This window comes from Metopolophium dirhodum, chromosome 1 (genome assembly GCF_019925205.1).
Source record: "Metopolophium dirhodum isolate CAU chromosome 1, ASM1992520v1, whole genome shotgun sequence".
Classification (NCBI taxonomy): domain Eukaryota; kingdom Metazoa; phylum Arthropoda; class Insecta; order Hemiptera; family Aphididae; genus Metopolophium; species Metopolophium dirhodum.
In genome coordinates this window covers 13,574,557-13,594,358 of record NC_083560.1, presented here as the reverse complement: position 1 = coordinate 13,594,358, position 19,802 = coordinate 13,574,557, and the positions used below count along the sequence as shown (strand labels likewise).

Sequence of the window (19,802 nt, the reverse complement as noted above, 5' to 3'; positions counted from 1 at the left end):
CAACACCTCGGCAATGTGAAACACGCTTTTATGGATTGTTATTTTCGTTGGCATAAATTAACATTCCTACAGCTTTGCCATTCTTAAATAATATTATACAGTTATAATGTATTCCACCTGATACAAATTTAAAATATAATATAATATAATAATAATAATAATAATAATTTAAATTTTGAATATTTTATGTGTACACTGTTATCACCTTGATCACCTAATATACTACTAATATACTAATACCAACTCTGTAAATTATAGATTAAATTGTTTACTTATATAAATTAATTCATAACATTCACTATACGTCCACTATGATTATATTTAGCTACTCGAGTTGACATTAACAATTTGATTTCACGACATTTATTTATTAAAACATCATAATATATCGTTCAACGGTTGTAGGGATTCTTCGTCACATGCACATTGTAATGCAATGCTTTGTGTCTACAGAACAAAAAATAAATTACATTTACTTGAATTATATAATAATAATAATAATAATACCAATCACAACACCAGACGGTATCATCTATAGAGCCATTGTTAGTTATCTTTTCAATATTAATTTTCAGTTACGTAAACTCAAGATATGTCAGCCCACCGGAAGGCATCTGGCGGTTGTTTTCGTACAAATTGCACGGCAAAAGTCACACGGTCGTCAGACTTCCTGTCCACCTGGAGGGTCGTCAGAACGTGTACTTTGCGCCGGGCCAAGCAGAAGAACGGCTACAGAACCAAGCTGTGCGTAGTACGAAACTCACGCAGTTCTTCGCGCTCAACACAACAGACGTGAATGCTCGACAATACTTGTACCAAGAAATACCGACGCATTACACCTGGCAGATGCCACGTAATCAAGAAAACGTACTCGTAAGAAATGTCACCCAATGGTTGCCGCGGCGGATTCGGATGGCAAACGTTACGTTGGCTCGGATGTACATAGTAAACCCACTGGACCGGGACCGTTTCCACCTGAGATTGCTACTTCTGAACCGAAGAGGCCCGAAGTCCTTTCAAGACATAAGGACGGTGGACGGGGTCGTTCACGAAACATTCACGGCGGCTGCCGTTGCACTCGGATTATTGGAAGACGACCGAGCGTGGCGGGATTGCTTGACGGAATCGGCGACGTTGGACACACCGCGGCAGCTGCGGTATCTGTTCGTCACTATACTGGTGTTCTGCGAGCCCTCAAACCCGCTGGCGTTGTACGAGGCGAACGAAGCAAACATGATGGAGGACTTCAACCGCCGTCTCCAAGACGTCGACCGCGCGAGGGCCGCGTGTCTGGCGGCCATCGAGGATCTACTTCGTGTACACCGAAAATCGCCGGGCGACTACGGTCTGCCCCTCGCCGACCCCCGTCTACTGGAACCGCTGCAGGACGACGCGCTGTTCCGGGCAATAGACGCGGCGGCACGGTGGGCCCCACAAGTAGACGCCTTGAACGCCGAACAGCGAACGGTGTACGACCGCGTGATGGCGGCCGTCGATGACCAACGGGAGGTGGCGAAAACTTTCTTCGTCGACGGACCCGGGGGTACCGGAAAAACGACGCTGTACGGATGCCTGATATGTGCGCTTCGGCACCGACCTCCGCAGCGGGAGGTGTTGTGCGTGGCGTTCACCGGTATCGCCGCGTCGCTCATGGACGGCGGCATGACCGTACACTCGACGTTCGGACTGCCTTTCGGCACGCTGACCGAAGACTCGACGTCCAGCGTCACCATGCAGTCCGAGCGAGCGCAAAAGATACGCAACGCGGCGCTCATCGTCTGGGACGAAGCCCCAATGTCGCCGGGACTGCAACTGACGGTGGTGGACCGCCTGCTCAGGGACGTCATGGCATCGGAATTACCGTTCGGCGGTAAAACCATGCTGTTCGCCGGCGACTTCAGGCAGATATTGCCCGTGGTCCGGAGAGGGACGAGAGCCGAGATCGTCATGTCGTCGATCAAGGAAAACGGTCTTTGGCGCGTCATGGAGCGCTTCAATCTGGTCCAGAACATGCGCGCGGACCACGACGCGGACTTTGCGACTTGGTTGCTTGAGCTCGGCAACGGCCGACTGCCCGCGGTCGACGGCGTTCCGAACACCGTGCAAATCCCGCGGCAAATGGTATGCGACGTTGATGATTTGATCGATTTCGTGTACCCGCAGCAAATGTCGTTGGCCAACGTCGACGAATTCGCTCGGAGAATCGTTGTGTGTCCCACCAACGAAGACTGTAGAGGTGTCAACAGGGACGTGCTGGAGCGCGTCGACGGTGCTCAGATGAGCTACACCGCCGTCGACACCATGATGGCGGACGATCCCGACGAAGTGGCCAATTTTCCCACGGAGTTCCTCAACAGCTTGGAACCGGACGGCCTGCCGCCGTACCGGCTGACGTTGAAGGTGGGGTGCATCGTGATGTTGCTCAGAAATCTCGATCCGAGGAGACGACTGTGCAACGGTACGAGGTTGGTGGTCACCGAACTGCGGCGTCACAATTTCAAGGCTAGGATTTTGGGCGGTGAAGCACAGGACGACGACATCGTCGTGCCCAAGATACCGCTCACGTCCAGCGGCGAGGACGACCTGCCCATCTTACTGCGGCGCCTTCAATTCCCGGTGAGATTGTCGTTCGCCATGACCATCAACAAGTCGCAGGGTCAGACGTTCGACCGTGTAGGTTTGTTACTGACGTCGCCTGTGTTCACGCACGGGCAACTGTACGTAGCGTTTTCGAGGGTGAGAAACGCACAGTCCGTGAGAGTCGGCATGTACGCCGATGACAGCGGCCGATTCGTCACCAAGAACATAGTGTACAGGGAAGTTCTGTAATGCAACGAGTGGTGACAATGGTAAGTATATTATAATTAGGTGACGCCTGCTGATAGTCTAGGTGACTTTAAACCTAACACGTGTAACATATTTTTCAAACATAATACGTTACACCGCTGTTCTACGTGGTATGTGTTCTACATGCGCCCGGTGGTCAAAGATGATGATGATAGTCTAGGTGACTTTAAACCTAACATGTGTGACATATTTTTCAAACATAATACGTTACACCGCTGTTCTACGTGGTATGTGTTCTACATGCGCCCGGTGGTCAAAGATGATGATGATAGTCTAGGTGACTTTAAACCTAACATGTGTGACATATTTTTCAAACATAATACGTTACACCGCTGTTCTACGTGGTCTGTGTTCTACATGCGCCCGATGTTCAAAGATGATGATGATAGTCTAGGTGACTTTAAACCTAACACGTGTGACATATTTTTCAAACATAATACGTTACACCGCTGTTCTACGTGGTCTGTGTGGAGGTACTTCGTGGACCTTGCCTTCAGGCTAAACGGAGAGAAAGTTTGACAACCTCCTCGTGGTTCTCTCTGGATGCGAATTCACTATAATGTGAATTCGTAACTAATGTCAAACAATGTATGTAATGTCTGTGTTATTTGTATTGTACCACATCCTATTGAATAGTATGATATAGTACAGATAGTACAGACAATTTAATTTAAATTTTGTATTTTATTTCACACATTAAGATTCTAATGTACCTATATTATATGATGTATAAATAACATTAATAAGTTAATTTCACTATGTTCCCAATATTTATTACACCATTTTATTGTTGTATTTCTTTCTTAAGTAGTATTAATTTATATTGTATTAATGGTTATCCTTTGTTTTTATGTAATCATATATATGCTATTGACATTAATCAGTCAATTTCACTGTACTCACAATATTTTTAATATTTTGTACACTGTATTTCGCTGAACTACTTGATTGATTTATATTGTATTAATGGTTGAGACATTACTTAATTGTATTAACGTATTGACATATTTTTATTAATTGTTTTACTCATGATTGAGGTTTCATTACTATTAGATTCTATATAATTAGATTTTATTACTATTTACTTACTATATATAAATGTAATTATTTCAATATTTATATAATTGACATTGTATTAATTGTTTTGCTCAGTAAAAGAGTATTTGTTTTGTGTTAAACACCATTTGTTCAATAACAATTTTTTTAAAATACAGTAAATTAATAAGCACAACAGTTTTGTCCTATTTGGTACATGAGTAGAACCTAACCTAACTAATATAACTAAAATAACAATTTAAAAAACCATTGATACTATACACACAATTGGATATCTTAATAACGATATTTAATTTATAATTTATCATATAAGATAATGTGTAATGCAACATTTTGTACACGCTACAACACTGCAAATTGCTGTTGATTATTTTTTACATAATTTGTTTTACATAATAAAACACCATTGATGATACTATTTTATTCACTAAAAACTTTAATATTATGTAGTGTGCTACTACATACTAGGTCACCGTGAATTGATATAATTTATTTTGCCACTGGATCAATTGCTATGAAAAGTAACTCTCGGATGAGACGGAAACACATATTATATTATTTACTTTTTTATTAGTTTTTATTAGTTTTATATTATTATTACACATGAAATTAAATTACTTTAACAATGGAAATATTTATACAATTTAGGTTGTATTTGTTTTACTCATTGTAGTATATTGATTCTAAAATCTTTAATTTTGTTACATGCAAATCTTTAGACATCCCATGCAATACCTACCTAATGTCATTAACTTCACTGACATCCTGACAACCATTATAACTATTTATAACTCTTATTTGATCCACACACCACACATAATTGTAATAGTATGAACTATATTATGTTTTTGGTAACTAATAGAAATTTAAAAAAATCCTTCATACTGTACCCAAAGTACACACATAGTAATTTAAAAATATCCAGTAGGAGAGGAAAAGGAAAATAAAATATAATTTTAAATGATATAGTCATGTTTTTGTCATAAATGTCATTATTTTATTGATCATCTGAAAAAAACATAACAAATAAACATAGAAAAATTTTTGTTGAGAAAAAATGTTCCTGTTAAAAACTCACTTATTGGGTGTCTGCTATCGGTACCTGAAAATGATATGTTTGATTAGAATTATTAATTTCAAAAACTAAAGTATTTATATTATATCCTTACGACGTTTGGCGGTGGGCTCGGTGGCGTCTCCCTTGCTGTGACGTAGAGCTCCTGAAAATAATGTGTTTGATTAGACAAAACTTGAAGTTTTCTTAAATATATTATATACTAATATATCCTTACGTTTGGCGGCTGCGCAGTTTCAGCGGTCTGATTGAGGTCCTGAAAAATTTGTTTAATTAGATTTATAAATTTCAAAAACTCAATAGCTTTTTTTTAATATACTAATATATTCTTACGTCTGCTGGTCGACTACTGCTGGCCTCCTGAAAATATTTTGTTTAATTAGATTTATAAATTTCAAAAACTCAATAGCTTTTTTTTAATATACTAATATATCCTTACGTCTGCTGGTCGACTACTGCTGGCCTCCTGAAAATAATTTGTTTAATTAGATTTATAAATTTCAAAAACTCAATAGCTTTTTTTTAATATACTAATATATCCTTACGTCTGCTGGTCGACTACTGCTGGCCTCCTGAAAATAATTTGTTTAATTAGATTTATAAATTTCAAAAACTCAATAGCTTTTTTTTAATATACTAATATATCCTTACGTCTGCTGGTCGACTACTGCTGGCCTCCTGAAAATAATTGGTTTAATTAGATTTATGAATTTCAAAAACTCAATAGCTTTTTTTTAATATACTAATATATCCTTACGTCTGCTGGTCGACTACTGCTGGCCTCCTGAAAATAATTTGTTTAATTAGATTTATAAATTTCAAAAACTTGATAATTATTTTAAATATACTAATATATCATTACGTTCGGCGGCCTCCGACTTTCCGTCTGCCTACGGTCCTGAAAAATTTGTTTAATTAGATTTATCAATTTCGAAAACTTGAACGCTTTTTTTAATTATACTAAATATATATCCTTACCTTCTTCGGCCGCGGCGAGGCCGTTTTCAGTAGACCGTCCTGAAAATAATTTGTTTAATTAGATTTTTTGATTTCGAAAACTTGAATGTCTTTTTAAATATACTAATATATCCTTACGCTTGACGACGGCCGCCGCCTACCACCATCACCACCCCTCCGCCTACCACCATCACGACCCCTGCCACCGCCACCGCCACCGCCCCTTTTGGACGGGCCACCTCTGGACTTGGCTACAATATAAATTACAATTATATACATAATATTTTTTTTTTTTTTTTATTTATTTGAAGAAATCTACAATCTATACATGCTTTTTGTATAATAAGTAGGTTTGATATATGAAAGGTAAAATATGGTATGAGTGGTTAGATTAGGGAAGATACCCAGTGGTAACACCCTGTGATACATAATATTAAGACTGTTATTAAGGAATATGTAAAGTAAACACTCACCGCAATCCCGGGACAAATGTCCCTGTTTACCACAGTTATAGCATTCTGAAACGGGTAGATATCATTTTAATCGTTTCTAATTGTATACAATATATATATATTAACCAATAGTCTTATACAAATTTATGCTTACGTCGGTGGCGACCCTCACCGCTATCACCACCACCACCACCACCGCCTCTTTTAGTCGGGCCACTTCTGGGCTTGGCTAAATTATAAATTACAATTATATACATAATATTAAGACTGTTATTAAGGAATATGGAAAGTAAACACTCAGCATTAACCAATAATCTTATACAAATGTATGCTTACTTCGGTCGCGACCTCCACCGCCACCGCCATCGCCATCACCACCACCACCGCCCCCTTTCAACGGGCCACCTCTGGGCTTGGCTACAATATAAATTACAATTATATACATAATATACATAATAGTTATAACATTCTGAAACGGGTAGATAATATATAATATATTAACCAATGATCTTATACAAATTTATACTTACGCTGAGCGCAGTCTTGCCCGTGGTTGACATAGACGGTGCAGCTGTTACTTATGTTGACGACGCTCATTCTAAATTTAATAAGACAGTTGAAAAGAACAATTGATTGGTCTGCATTATTATGTTTGTGGCATTATAAAATATTCAATTCGTCTAACGAAATGCATATGGTGCACACTAAAACTAAGCCAGCGTTCGAATTAATTGATAAATACGATCGGCGGTGACCGTGTTAAAAACAAAAACAAAAAATAGAAAAAATATTTAGTTTCACAGAAAGCATGTGTTGCAGACAAAACTAAGGCTCGATTTTCTTCGCAAATTTATATTATTATTTTATTATTTAAATTAATAAATTATTATATACGATCCGCGTTGAACGTGTTAAAAAAACAAGGCCCTGATGTACGCTTGGCAATTGCCGTTAATGTTTTAGACTTTGTTACTCATTCTGAAGTTGACAAATAAAAAGCAATAAAGAAAGTGTATAGTAAAACAAACAATAAGTGATCTGTCGGTATTATTAAGTCGATGGTATGATAAAATATTAAATTCGTTGAACGGAAAGCATGTGTTACATTACATTGATTGATTAATACCTACGATCTGCGGTCAACGTTTTAAAAAGCAACAAATTAAATTAATACTAAATTGTATACTCACGTGTTTTCTGTTATTCACGGCTGTCGGATGTTTAATAACGGTTATAGTCGGACGTCGGGTCGTCGGCGCAGTCTTAGAGCGGCGACAATAACAAGAGTCAAGGCAGGTAACCCATGCGGGTGACGATATCGCACGGCTGATTTATTGAATTGACATATTATATCGATATTTTATATTTTTATTATTCATTCGAACACAGCATTACACCTTACACTTTTGACCATCATTCTTTTTTTCATTTTTGCAAAAAATTTTCATATAGTCATAATAATGCCACAGGATCATCACTCAAATTCATTAATACACACGCAAACATGGTTTTCAAACATTCCCGCCTTTGACAGAATACCGCCAAAGTGGTAGGCCTTATCACCGACCGTTTATCGTCGATCCTCTCGCTATCAGCGAATGACTTACAGTAAGTTGTAGGCGCGACTTTTAACAAGCCGACCCCGCGTTACGTATCCCCCGATTACACGATACGGGAGACCTTGGGTCAAACATCATGTTGGTGCGCGGAAACGTTTCCGTGTTTTTCGGAGGTTCGTATGGGAAACAGAACCCCGATCCGCTGATCGAGTTTCGCTTCTATATTGCTCTACTCTACTACTAAGCTTATGACGACAGAAATTATTAACGTGGCCGCTGGAAATTCACATAATATTTCCAATATATATTACGCATGGAAATGTTTAATGTTTTTGTAGATCGTATTGGTTATTGTAATTTGTAACATTATATGGGTTTGCTTATTATATACCTAAAGTTTATTTACATATATACATAGTATACATAGTATAACATTATACTGCATATATATAATTATCCGGACCACTGAGGTGACTGACCTGCTAGACACCCTAAAAAGACGGTTACTATAAGATTTGCATAGAAGCCCGAAATGTTTTGAATTTTTTTTCACGTACATTATTACTTAATTTTCTGTTTTCGGAGACAGTTACGGAGACAGTTAAGGAGACCTGGCCGTCACATATTGTCTGCTATCCGACGAAGTCGGATTGCCTACTCGGACCCCTGAGGTGACTGACCTGCTAGACACCCTACCCTTATTATTACGGTGAACGTCATTCGAGGTGACTGACCACCTAGACACTCAAAAAATGATGTTGGCTATATGATTTGCATAGAGGCCCGAAATGTTTTGAATTTTTTTTCCCGAAATTTATTACTTAATTTCGTGTTTTCGGCGACAGTAATGAACGCTGTCCGCGATTCGACGCAGTTACGTTTGCATACCTGACGACATGACCCGGCCGTCGCACATTGTCCGCTATCTGACGAAGTCGGATAGCCTACCCTTATAACTACGGCGAACGTCATTCGAGGTGACTGACCTGCTAGACACCCATAAAAAGGCGGCGGCTATATGATTTTCATGGACCCCCGAAATGTTTTACAATTTTTTTCAGGTTTCACGTTGCATACCTGTTGCCGAGACATACAAGTCCAACATCGAGGTAGGTGACTGACCAGCTAGACCCCAAATAAATCGAGGTGGCTATATGATTATCCGAAATATTTGAATTCTATTACTTGATTTGGCGTTTTTGAAGGCAGTAAAAAACTTACAGCTCTCCGGTTAACTAATCCACTATCCTTATCACAAATCCACCATTCTTATCATTAATCCAACATCCTTATCAGCAATCCAAAATCCTTATCACTTATCCAATTTTCTTATCAATATCCACCGTTCTTATCATATCACCCATACACCGCGTCGGCTTCGGTTGACGACCAGACCACAAGACCACTGCGGCATCCGACATCGACAACACTCCTCACCAACCACGGGGGGTCTGGGGGTCTCCCCCAGTGACGCTCGTCTTATAGTATAAAACGAAGACCCGTGTGGCGCGGCCTGTGGCGAATTTCCGAACTGACTTAGTGAATTTTGGTGGGAAAACGGGTTCCCGGCGTTATCACTCCTTCTTATCACTTTTCGCGATTTATTTCAAAATTTTTGCAGATTTTCGAGTTTTACCCCCCCGGGGGTCACCGGGCGGCCCCGTTCGGACCTTATTCGCGTTCCCCGCTAAATTTACGTACCGCGCGCGGCCGCGATTTTTTCCCGACGGGCCTTCCGCGGCCGAGAAGACGCGCTTTACGTCCGCCGCCGTCGCCCGCGTTTTTTGCCTTTGTTTTCAAGAATTCGAGTTTTAGCCCTTTTCGAGGCGTCCGCCTTTCCCGTTTGCCCCTTATTCGCGTTCCCCGTTACGTTTATAGGTCGCGCGCGGCCGTACTCGAATATTTTCGAGCGCCGCGGCGTAGAGAACGATAGCGGAAAGCGCGGTGTGTTAATTCGGAATTTTTTTTTCGCGTTTTTTTTTTCGGTATTTAACTTTCGCTATCGCTTCCGCCTTATCGTGATATTCGTATTTAACCAGCATTTTACGTTTTTTTTTTTCAAAATTCGAGTTTTACGCCTATCGAAGACGTCGGACCTCCCCGTTTGCCCCTTATTCGCGTTCCCCGCTAAATTTATAGACCGCGCGCCACCGTACTTTCTCCTGTACGAGTCCCGGGGCACCAGTCTCCTACTCAGTAGGTAGGTAGGTAGGTAAGGCGTTATAGTGCAGATGACCCGGTGTCGTGGTTTCGATGCCGGCCGCCGGGATTGAAGTTAATTTGTGGCGCTCGTGTAATAACGGACCTCTTTTTTCGCCTTTTATAATTCTGACCGATTGACGTCGCGGTGAGCGCATGAAAATAAATGAATTAGGCTTGAATATATGCGACGAAGAGCATTTTTTTCACGCGATTTTTCAAATATATGTATATAGATATACATATCATATACATCATGCTTAATGTTTATGTAGGTCGTATAGGTTCTTATTATCCTACACGTGTATCTGATAAAAGACACCAATATACTAAACACGTATATCGTATGGTAACTTAATAATATTATATCATGTACCTACATAATAAATATATAAACATAACGGTCACGATGTTTTCGTTGGGTCGGTACCGAATGTCTTGACACATAATAATTATTATAATAACTATTACTTCAAGTGTAGGTATACCTATTTGCGTTCAATTGTACACTAATGACGTAAGTAGTATATATTTGTATGTTCACAGCCAGCTTTTCCACGGTAAAAATTTTTTTTCAAGGGGGAATGTCCGCCTTGGAGCACTCAGATTTACCGTGTAACACAAAACAGAGATTTTCTACCAAATTTTGTCTTCGTGTAGCAAATTTTTTAGCAAATCTTAAAACTAAAATAATTATTTCAAGTAAAGAACACAAATTATTAAATAATAGTTTTTATTGTTAAAAATTAATTCTTAATTATATTTACACAAGTTTCCTTACTTCTCTAGTAAAAGGTACATATTCTACAATACGATCATGAATTAATAAACAGTATGCAGTTACACCTGCAAGCGATTCTGAAGCTTCAATTTCCAATTGAACATCCACTGCCGAGGCAGTAGCTGAATCGTTCTGTTTCGAAGTATCGATGACTATAATTGGAGCGTTTGTCAGAAAAGTAGAAGGACTCAATATCGGGTTACGAATACTTTTTTCATAGTACGATTCTTGAAACGATGTATACATATTATATAATAAAGTGAAATTATTTTTAGTAAAATCTAAATTCAAATTATTGTATGGATAAGCTATCGAGTTCAGAAATACTTTAACGTTTGTTAAATTACAATGGTCAAATATACTACAATCTTTCGATAACATATTTTTGCGTCCTTTTTGCAATCCAATTATGATAAATCGTGGTTTTTCTAATTTTGAAGCAGTTTTCAAATTCCATACAACTTTTTTAGCGGTTCCGAGTTCAGGATATTCAAAAGTCTCAAAAGATCTAAAAGGAATAAACAAACTTTTTTCTTTTTCTATAAGTTTCAATAATTTTAACCTTTCTTCATCGTCAACAGTTATATGTGGAACCATCCAGGCTATTTTATTTAAAACGACTTTACCTTCAGAAGCAGTTACACCAGTTTTTAAACTTAAAGCATTTAAATCGCTATGACTTCGAGTTAATATTAATTCCAATCTAGAATTCACTAATATTCTTTTATAATCTTCAAACAAACCTAACCAATATTTCAATGGAATGCAAGCACTAAATTCACCTTTATCATTTTCTGATTGCGTTGCGTTTTTAAAATTCCAGCCAGCATTTTCATAGCAATTGTAGTTGTCTGGCGTACCGGATAAGTAACCTTTCAACGAGCTAGTGATTCCAAGAACACGCGTGCTATCTACTTCTATCCCATTGATTTCCAAACCGTATTTGCTCAAAAAGGTAAGAGTAACCGTTATTAGTTAGTTTCACTTTGGTAGCATCAGTAATTATTCCTTCCAAAAAAATAAAGCTTTCGTGTAGATATGGATAGACATCCGTTTGCTGGATCGATATACGTATTTCATCATTATTATTAAATGATGTTGTATACGGTGCGTATGAATGATATTCAATTTTTGTAATTTTAGAATCCGTTTCGTACTGTGAAGTTATATCCAAAATATCACTTTCAGGCATTCTGCTTTAATTGATAACCCAAAGCTTGTAAAATTTTTTTATTCTTCACCGTCAATTTTTTTATTTGATTTGATGTTGCTGGTAGCACTTTAGTCTTATGACTAGTTGTACTGATCCGAAGTAGTGGGTTTATATTGAATTTTAAACCCATCTCAAGATCCGTAACGTTTAATATGTAACACAATTGTCAATGCCTCACCAAAATTATCAATCGGATTATGATCTTGATCAACTAACTGAACGGTTATCGAATCAATATTTGTTTTATTCAATTTATAATATATTAAATTTGGTGGTGACTGAATTACTTTCAACCCTGTCCTTTCACTTGGGAAAAACTCATAATTTGAATGACTCTGAAGATGGTTGTTGAATGATCCTTGAGCTATATTACACATTACTTATATAGAATTAATTGTGTTTAAATTTACAGCTTTTTCCGATCGAAGAATTTCATTGTGTGGCTTATATACTCGTTTTTCAAAACCAAATACAGGTGCTATACTATACGGATGCTCAAAGTGTAGTATCCCATTACATTTTATATACGATCTGAAATCGTTAGGATCAACTGTAATGTCGAATGTTAAATTGGTTAAGTTTTTACTATTATAGTCATCTATTTGCTTCTTAACTCGTTGCTTAATATCTTCAATTTCATAACAACCCTCTTCCAATGTAATAAAACATATCATAGGATCATTATTGTTTTCATTCACAGCTACTTGTATAGAAAATTTATTATTATTATCATTAATATTTGGAAACGAATTAAATGACTGTAAACATAACAAAGCTATTTCTGAGTCCTCGTAAAGGTTTATAGACGGAAAATAATTTACAGATAATATGGTAGCATTCCCAGTTAAACTTAAAGTAACTGACTCATACATTACAAAATCTAAGATATAAATTTAATGATGAGATCCGTGACGTTTAATATGCAGAACAACTGTTAACGTTTCGTTAAAATTGTCAATTGGATTATTGTTTTGGTCAACTTACTGAACAGTAATTGAATTAATATCTGTTTTGTTTAATCTGTAATATATAAGGTTTACCGGAGATTGAACAACCTTTGTTCCTCTTCTCCCACTTGGGAAAAACTCATATATCGAATGGCTTTGAAGTTGGTTGTTGAATGACCCATGTGCTATATTACACATTACTTTTATAGAATTAATTGTGTTTAAATTTGCAGCTTTATCCGATCGATGTTCTTCATGAAACGGTCCACAAACTTTCTTTCTATACCCAAAAACAGGTGCTATACTATACGGATGCTCAAAGTTTAGTATTCCATTACATTTTATATACGTTCTAAAATCGACAGGATCAATACGTACACTGAATGTCAGCTTTGTTCCGTAGACTTTATTAACTTGAGATAACTCTTCTACCATATATTTGTTAATATCTTCTATGTCACGGCATTCGACTGGTACAAAAAATTGAATTTTTGCTATTCTATCTGGAGGAATTGATTTTATTCTCAGCCGGTTATTAGTTGGATTTATAATATTTGGAAATGAATTGCACGTTTGCAAAGATAACAAAGCTATTTCTGAATCCTCGTAAACGTTTAGAGATGGAAAATAATTTACCGACAATACAGTTGAATTTCCAGTTAGATTTAATGTAATAGATTCATGCATTGCAAGAATTCAAGACATAAATGACCACAGTTAAATGTATTGAAGTCTTGATAGTTGGAATAGTTGTATACTATTTTGAACTGTCTGAAATAATGTTGTAATTCAATTGGTGGTGGTAAATCACCAAAGCTATCAAAATATACAACTTTGTCCTTATTTTTATAAAACGCTACCCAATGGCTTCCGTCGCCTGAAGATGTATCCAAGTTTAATATACCACATTCAATCGTATGTGGTTTTTTAGGTAAGTTATCACGTGAAGAGACACCACGGAAATGATTGATTTTCAACTTTCCGATATATTTTATAATATCTTGAGACGAAAGCGGTCTATCAGGTAGCGTGATCATCAGTTTTTTTTCCTTAACCTATTCTTGTTTGATTTCAAACCACTGCCTTTTTTTCTTTTTGAATTTTGAACCGCATTATACACACTAGCACCTCCAGACATCAAACTACCAAGTGCTGACAATCCTGCAAATATAGGTATTAAGGGAATTGCACCTCCTGATTGTCTCGGTACTAAAATCAACCTTTTACCACCATTCTTTTTTTTTGAGATTCTTTTTTTTTTCGCTGCTAGTATACAATTTGTTTTTATAGCACGTTTCCGTTTGCAACCCATACCTATTTTTCTTTTAGCTTTCATTGCGTTTGTTACTGCGTACGCAACTAATTTCTCTTTTCTAGGTGTATCTTTTGCTTTAAATCTCTCCCAAGCACGATTTTCTAGCACTTTATCAGCTTTATGTCTATCGTCTAAATTTTTACTCGTTGCATACACAATATCGTGATCACGACAAGCAGCATCCAATGGGTTTATTCCTTTATCACCACGATCTAGTCTCTTTTTTAATTTTGTACCAGGGCCGCAATACTGATAGCCTGAAACATGGGCTCCGAACGGGAGACTATTTATAAGAGAGTTTACTAATCCTTTTCCAGTCTTGTCTGACTTATACTTGCGAGTTGAACACGCCATCTATAACTGGCTATAAATTTAAAAAATCTAGAGTATTTATATGAAAATAATATGAATTTGATTGAGCAGAAAGATAAATTAGATGTTATAAATGTAGATGTTCAGGTAATAAAAAAACCATCAAGACATGGTTCGTTATTACCCGATACTATACGTGCTATACTAGTTGGCCCCAGTGGTTCAGGAAAAACAAATATAATGTATAATCTGATCACACATGCAAACGGGTTAAGATTTGAAAATATTTATTTATACTCAAAAACCTCTAATCAGGAAAAATATGTTTTATTGAAAAAAATAATAGATGATATAAAGGGTGCTAATTTTTTCATATTTACAAGCGCTGATAAGGTTATAAAACCAAACTTAACCAAAAAAAATTCCATCATCATTTTTGACGATGTGATATGTGGTCCACAGTCCGTAATTAGAGAATACTTTAGTATGGGTAGACATTCGGGTGCTAGCTCTGTATTTTATTTAGCACAGACATATTCTAAAATAACCAAACAGCTAGTAAGAGATAACGCAAACTTCTTAATAATACTGAAACAAGATGATACAAATTTACGACATATATTCAACGATCATTCATCTACAGATATGGATTTCTCAGAATTTCGCAAAATTTCTCATTTATGTTGGAATCATAGTGATTATGGGTTTATGGTCATCGATAAAACTCGGGAAATGAATGAAGGAAGGTATAGATGTGGTTTTCATACGTTCATTAAAATAAGATAATTTTATATGCTTATACTCATATATAAATATACCGTCACAAAGTAATTATCTGCATAGTGTTATCGGTAGTCACACGATACAGGTATATTACATTTATTATTTACAATGAACAAAGAAAAAGTCTTGTTGGAAAATTTAATAACATCAAAAAAAAATATTAAACGAAAAATAATGGAAATGAAACGCGGTGTTATAGATTCTGAAAACTATTTCCGTGAAGCATTTAAGCCAATAATTGAACCATTGAGTACACATACAAAACAAAATGAAATATGGAACACACAGTCAACTGAGCTAGAAAATAAATCAGAAACCTCATGTACTAGTGAAGATGATGATGATAACGAATTAAATTCACCATTTGAAAATTTTTTAAATAACCGTCCTAAATCAACACGTTATGATAAATCCTATGGTTTGCATTATGATAAAGATAGTGATTCGTATAAAATAGGAAAACACTCTGCAACTTTTAGTCACGGTAAATTATTGCTGCTTAATAAATATTATAAATTTACACCAGGACTATGGTCTTTATTATGTGAGAAGGAACCAAAAAAAACAACTATAGAAGATATAGAATCTTATTACAATATTTTGAAAACTTCTGGAGTCCATTTAAAAGCAGATGGAAAACCTAGAACCTCGAGGTACCATAAATGGATGACTGTTGTAAAACCGTTGTATGATCGAATGAAAATGGAGGAAAAACAGTCTAACGAAGAGATAGCTAAAATTAATGAGAATACAACTCCTCGAATTAGCTTAAAATCATTTAACAATACTTTACCTTCTACTCCTTTTGGGTTATTTAACGCTAAACGTAGAAAAATAACACAAGAAATTGAACCATTTGATTTTAATCAATCAGCAAGCAGTTTTTCACCTGCAGATCACATGTCTAGAGATATGATTAATTTTACTTCATCACCTGATCCTAAGACAGGCAGAGGTTTATATAAAGATGTATTACCTCAAACACAATTAGTTTATTATGACGATCCGAATGAGCTAGTAACTAGATTAAATCTTCTGACATCATCACAAAGTGTTGGTAATACTGGTGTCAATAATGAAATTATATCTATTTTAGAAGAACTGCGTGAGAGAAATATTATAGTATAATGACAACCTTAGAGAGTATAGCTAATGAGCTACATCGACCAGCGAGAAAAATATTTCCTAGACGTAGTGTGGTAACACGGTTTATTGACGACCTCTGGCAAGCTGATTTAATGGATATGCAATCTCATTCTAAAAAAAATTATGGTTTTAAATTCATATTAATTGTTATAGACACATATAGCAAATATGTATTTGTGGAACCGCTGAAAAATAAATCAGGTAAAGAATGTACAAAAGGAATGTTTAATATATTGAAAAAAGCTAAACCAAAATTTTTACAGACAGATAATGGTACAGAATTTTACAATGTCCAATTCCAAGATTTAATGAAAAAATATAAAATTAAACATTACAGTTCATACAGTGTTATCAAATGTTCAATCGCGGAACGTGTGATTCGAACTCTTAAAAATAATATATATAGACATTTTACTGCAACAGGCACATGGAATTGGCACAATACAATATCAAAAATTATACATAACTATAATAACACAAAACACAGAACAATCAAATGTACACCTAGTGAAGTTCGAATGGGTACAAACAGAATTAAATTTAACACATATATAAATTCTGAAACATTGTATAAACCAAAATTTAAAGTTAACGATAAAGTACGAATATCTAAGTATAAACATATATTTACTAAAGGATATACACAAAATTGGACAACGGAAATATTTACAGTTTCAAAAGTTTTACAGACAAATCCAGTAACTTATCAACTAAAGGATGAATCAGGCAGTATAATTTTAGGTGGTTTTTATGAACAGGAAATTAAATTAACTGATTTTCCAAACACCTTTCTCATTGAACGTATTGTAAAAAAAGTTGGGAATAAAATGTTTGTTAAATGGTTAGGTTTTGATTCAAGTCAAAATTCATGGATAACATCATCAGATATTTTAAAATAATGTTTTTTTATGTATAATATTTATTTATTTATTTATTTATTTATTTTTTTAATAAAATAAAATATCAGTTTTTTTTATTAAGTCGAATTAATTATTTCACATGATCTCCTGATCCTCATTAGTCTGTTTTGAAAACTATATATAAATATATACAATCGATAAAAACAAAAAGCGTCATCTAGTGGTAAATAAATCAATGAAAATAATAATACTGCTGTATTTTGTTCCGCTAGATAACGCTTTTAAACTGAGTCATTAAGTTTATAGTGACCATAAGCTAAAGTATTTATCCCGTCATCCATTATATAACGTTTATCATCGTTTGCACTTAGAACAAGTTTGCTCATTGTTTTCGAATGAACAACATGTTTATTTGATTGGATAAAATTCATTTTTCTATGAGTTTGTTCATCCTTGAGAGTTTTATGGTTTATAAAAGCGTTTAGTATATTCATATAATTGTTAAATTGCATGTGATTTTTAATTATATATTTCTTTACGCCTTTTGCTTTTTTTTTCTCAGCGCCATTTATAGTTTTATAAGCATATAATTTCGGTCTTAATGAAACGAATTCTTTAATTATAATTCCTTTCATTTCATCTTTAAAGAACCCTGGTTGATTTTTATGAATTTCACTAAAACAACAATGGTCTTTAGAATAATTAGATGTGTCAAAATATGGTAATAAACTATTTTTTAAATCGTCAAAAAAATTTGTTGTTTGGATAGCATATATCAGGGAATCAGTATCCGAATATAAAGAACTAATTTTAGTACCATACCTTTTCTTCATTACATTATAATGGAAGTCATACATAAATGTTTTCGAAACGTCTAAAATTGCAAATCCTACATAAATTGCCTTGTCGAATTTAATTGTTTCCTTATGCTGATGAATGGCCATGAGATTCTTAGAATATATAGTTCTGTCTTTAAAACTAGTTTTCGCCATTAATTTCCTTGCTTTTTGTTCTGAAGAAACCAGTTTTATAGAAGTTCTTGCTCGAACATTCTCCATACATTTACCAAAAACGCTATTAATTAGCAACTTCCAGAAATCCTTCTCAAACTCGTTTTTAGCTTGTACTCTCATAGATGTACATAATTTTATGTATGATGCCATCCATTTACTTTGGGAAAAACGGATAGCTCGATGAATTTTTACTACTTTAAGACCGTGAGAAATTGCTTGTTTTAAATTTTTGTAATGTACAATATAGTTTTTTTTCGGTGATAAAGTAGTTAACAATTTCTCAACTTTCGAATTTGGTGGACATTCGTTAAACGGTAAAAATGGGAAATCATTATGATATTTATGTAGATGTTTAGGATACTCAATATCAACTTCTAATATATATCCGACTTCTGAATCATCAGCGATTTTAGTTACATCTATGTTGAGATCGTCAACCCATTCAAAATCTTTAAAAGGTAATTCTGTTAACATAGACTTCCCATACAAATTCACACAATCGAGATATGTAATCCATGTGATCGGTTCATTTGCATTATAGTCCAATCCTTCGATATTTGGTATGTTTGCCTTAACATATCTTTTGGTTGATTGGCATATCCCGCCTCTAATTGATTTTTCGAAGAAAAGCAACATGTTATACTCCTTTAACCTTGATAATTTGACCTTGGTATACTTCAGCATACAGTCAAAAGCAAACCCGGGAGCAGTCATATAATGAGCAGGATCTAGTTCGAGCGTAGATAAACATAAGTCTCTAAAATTTTCGAACACATCGGCTAGTATGCTAACATCAGTTTTTTAATAAAAAAGATCGCTATATTCACCTAAAGTCTTTATATCAAATGTATGCCATACATTTTTAGCATGTATATAATCTTCATCACTAATTTTCTCGTCTGTTAAAGAGTTATAAAATTCTAGCTTTGATGGTAGAAAAGTATCATCTAATTTACTCCAATTATCGACATATTCATAAGGGAAGACTCCTTTTCGTGTAACTAAATCTAGTGCTTCCGCAGAAAATATTTTAAGAGTTTCTCTAAATCTCGACTTATCTTCAGATAAATTTTCCGCAAGTTTACTTAATGACTCGCTCATAAAACGGAATGTATCAACAAATTTTATACTAAATTTAGGTGCGATTTCCTTGCTGAAGGATATATATTTTTCTGATGAATTAGGAATAACGTGAATATTTTGATCATCGCAACCGAGCTCTCGAATTATGAAATGGCTATCGTACGATAAATTATGAAAGAAAATTGGAATGAATGATGGATTAGT

The 19,802-nt window shown here is 35.6% G+C and overlaps 2 protein-coding genes across 2 annotated transcripts; one reads left to right on the top strand and one right to left on the bottom strand.

Annotated features, from left to right (window-relative positions):
* The first annotated feature begins 1,794 nt into the window (after positions 1-1,794).
* Positions 1,795-2,829, top strand: LOC132932577 (ATP-dependent DNA helicase PIF1-like). Its single transcript, XM_060998959.1, has one exon. The coding sequence runs from the start codon at positions 1,795-1,797 to the stop codon at positions 2,827-2,829; it is 1,035 nt and encodes a 344-aa protein (XP_060854942.1).
* Positions 2,830-5,214: 2,385 nt separating this feature from the next.
* On the bottom strand, positions 5,215-19,616 carry LOC132932565 (uncharacterized). The gene is made up of 8 exons (XM_060998951.1): positions 19,343-19,616; positions 18,325-19,243; positions 6,918-6,985; positions 6,724-6,804; positions 6,542-6,616; positions 6,097-6,186; positions 5,957-5,995; positions 5,215-5,234 (listed from the first exon to the last, which is right to left on the bottom strand). Exons 1-8 carry the CDS (start codon positions 19,614-19,616, stop codon positions 5,215-5,217), a joined length of 1,566 nt encoding a protein of 521 aa, XP_060854934.1.
* Between the last annotated feature and the right edge of the window lie 186 nt (positions 19,617-19,802).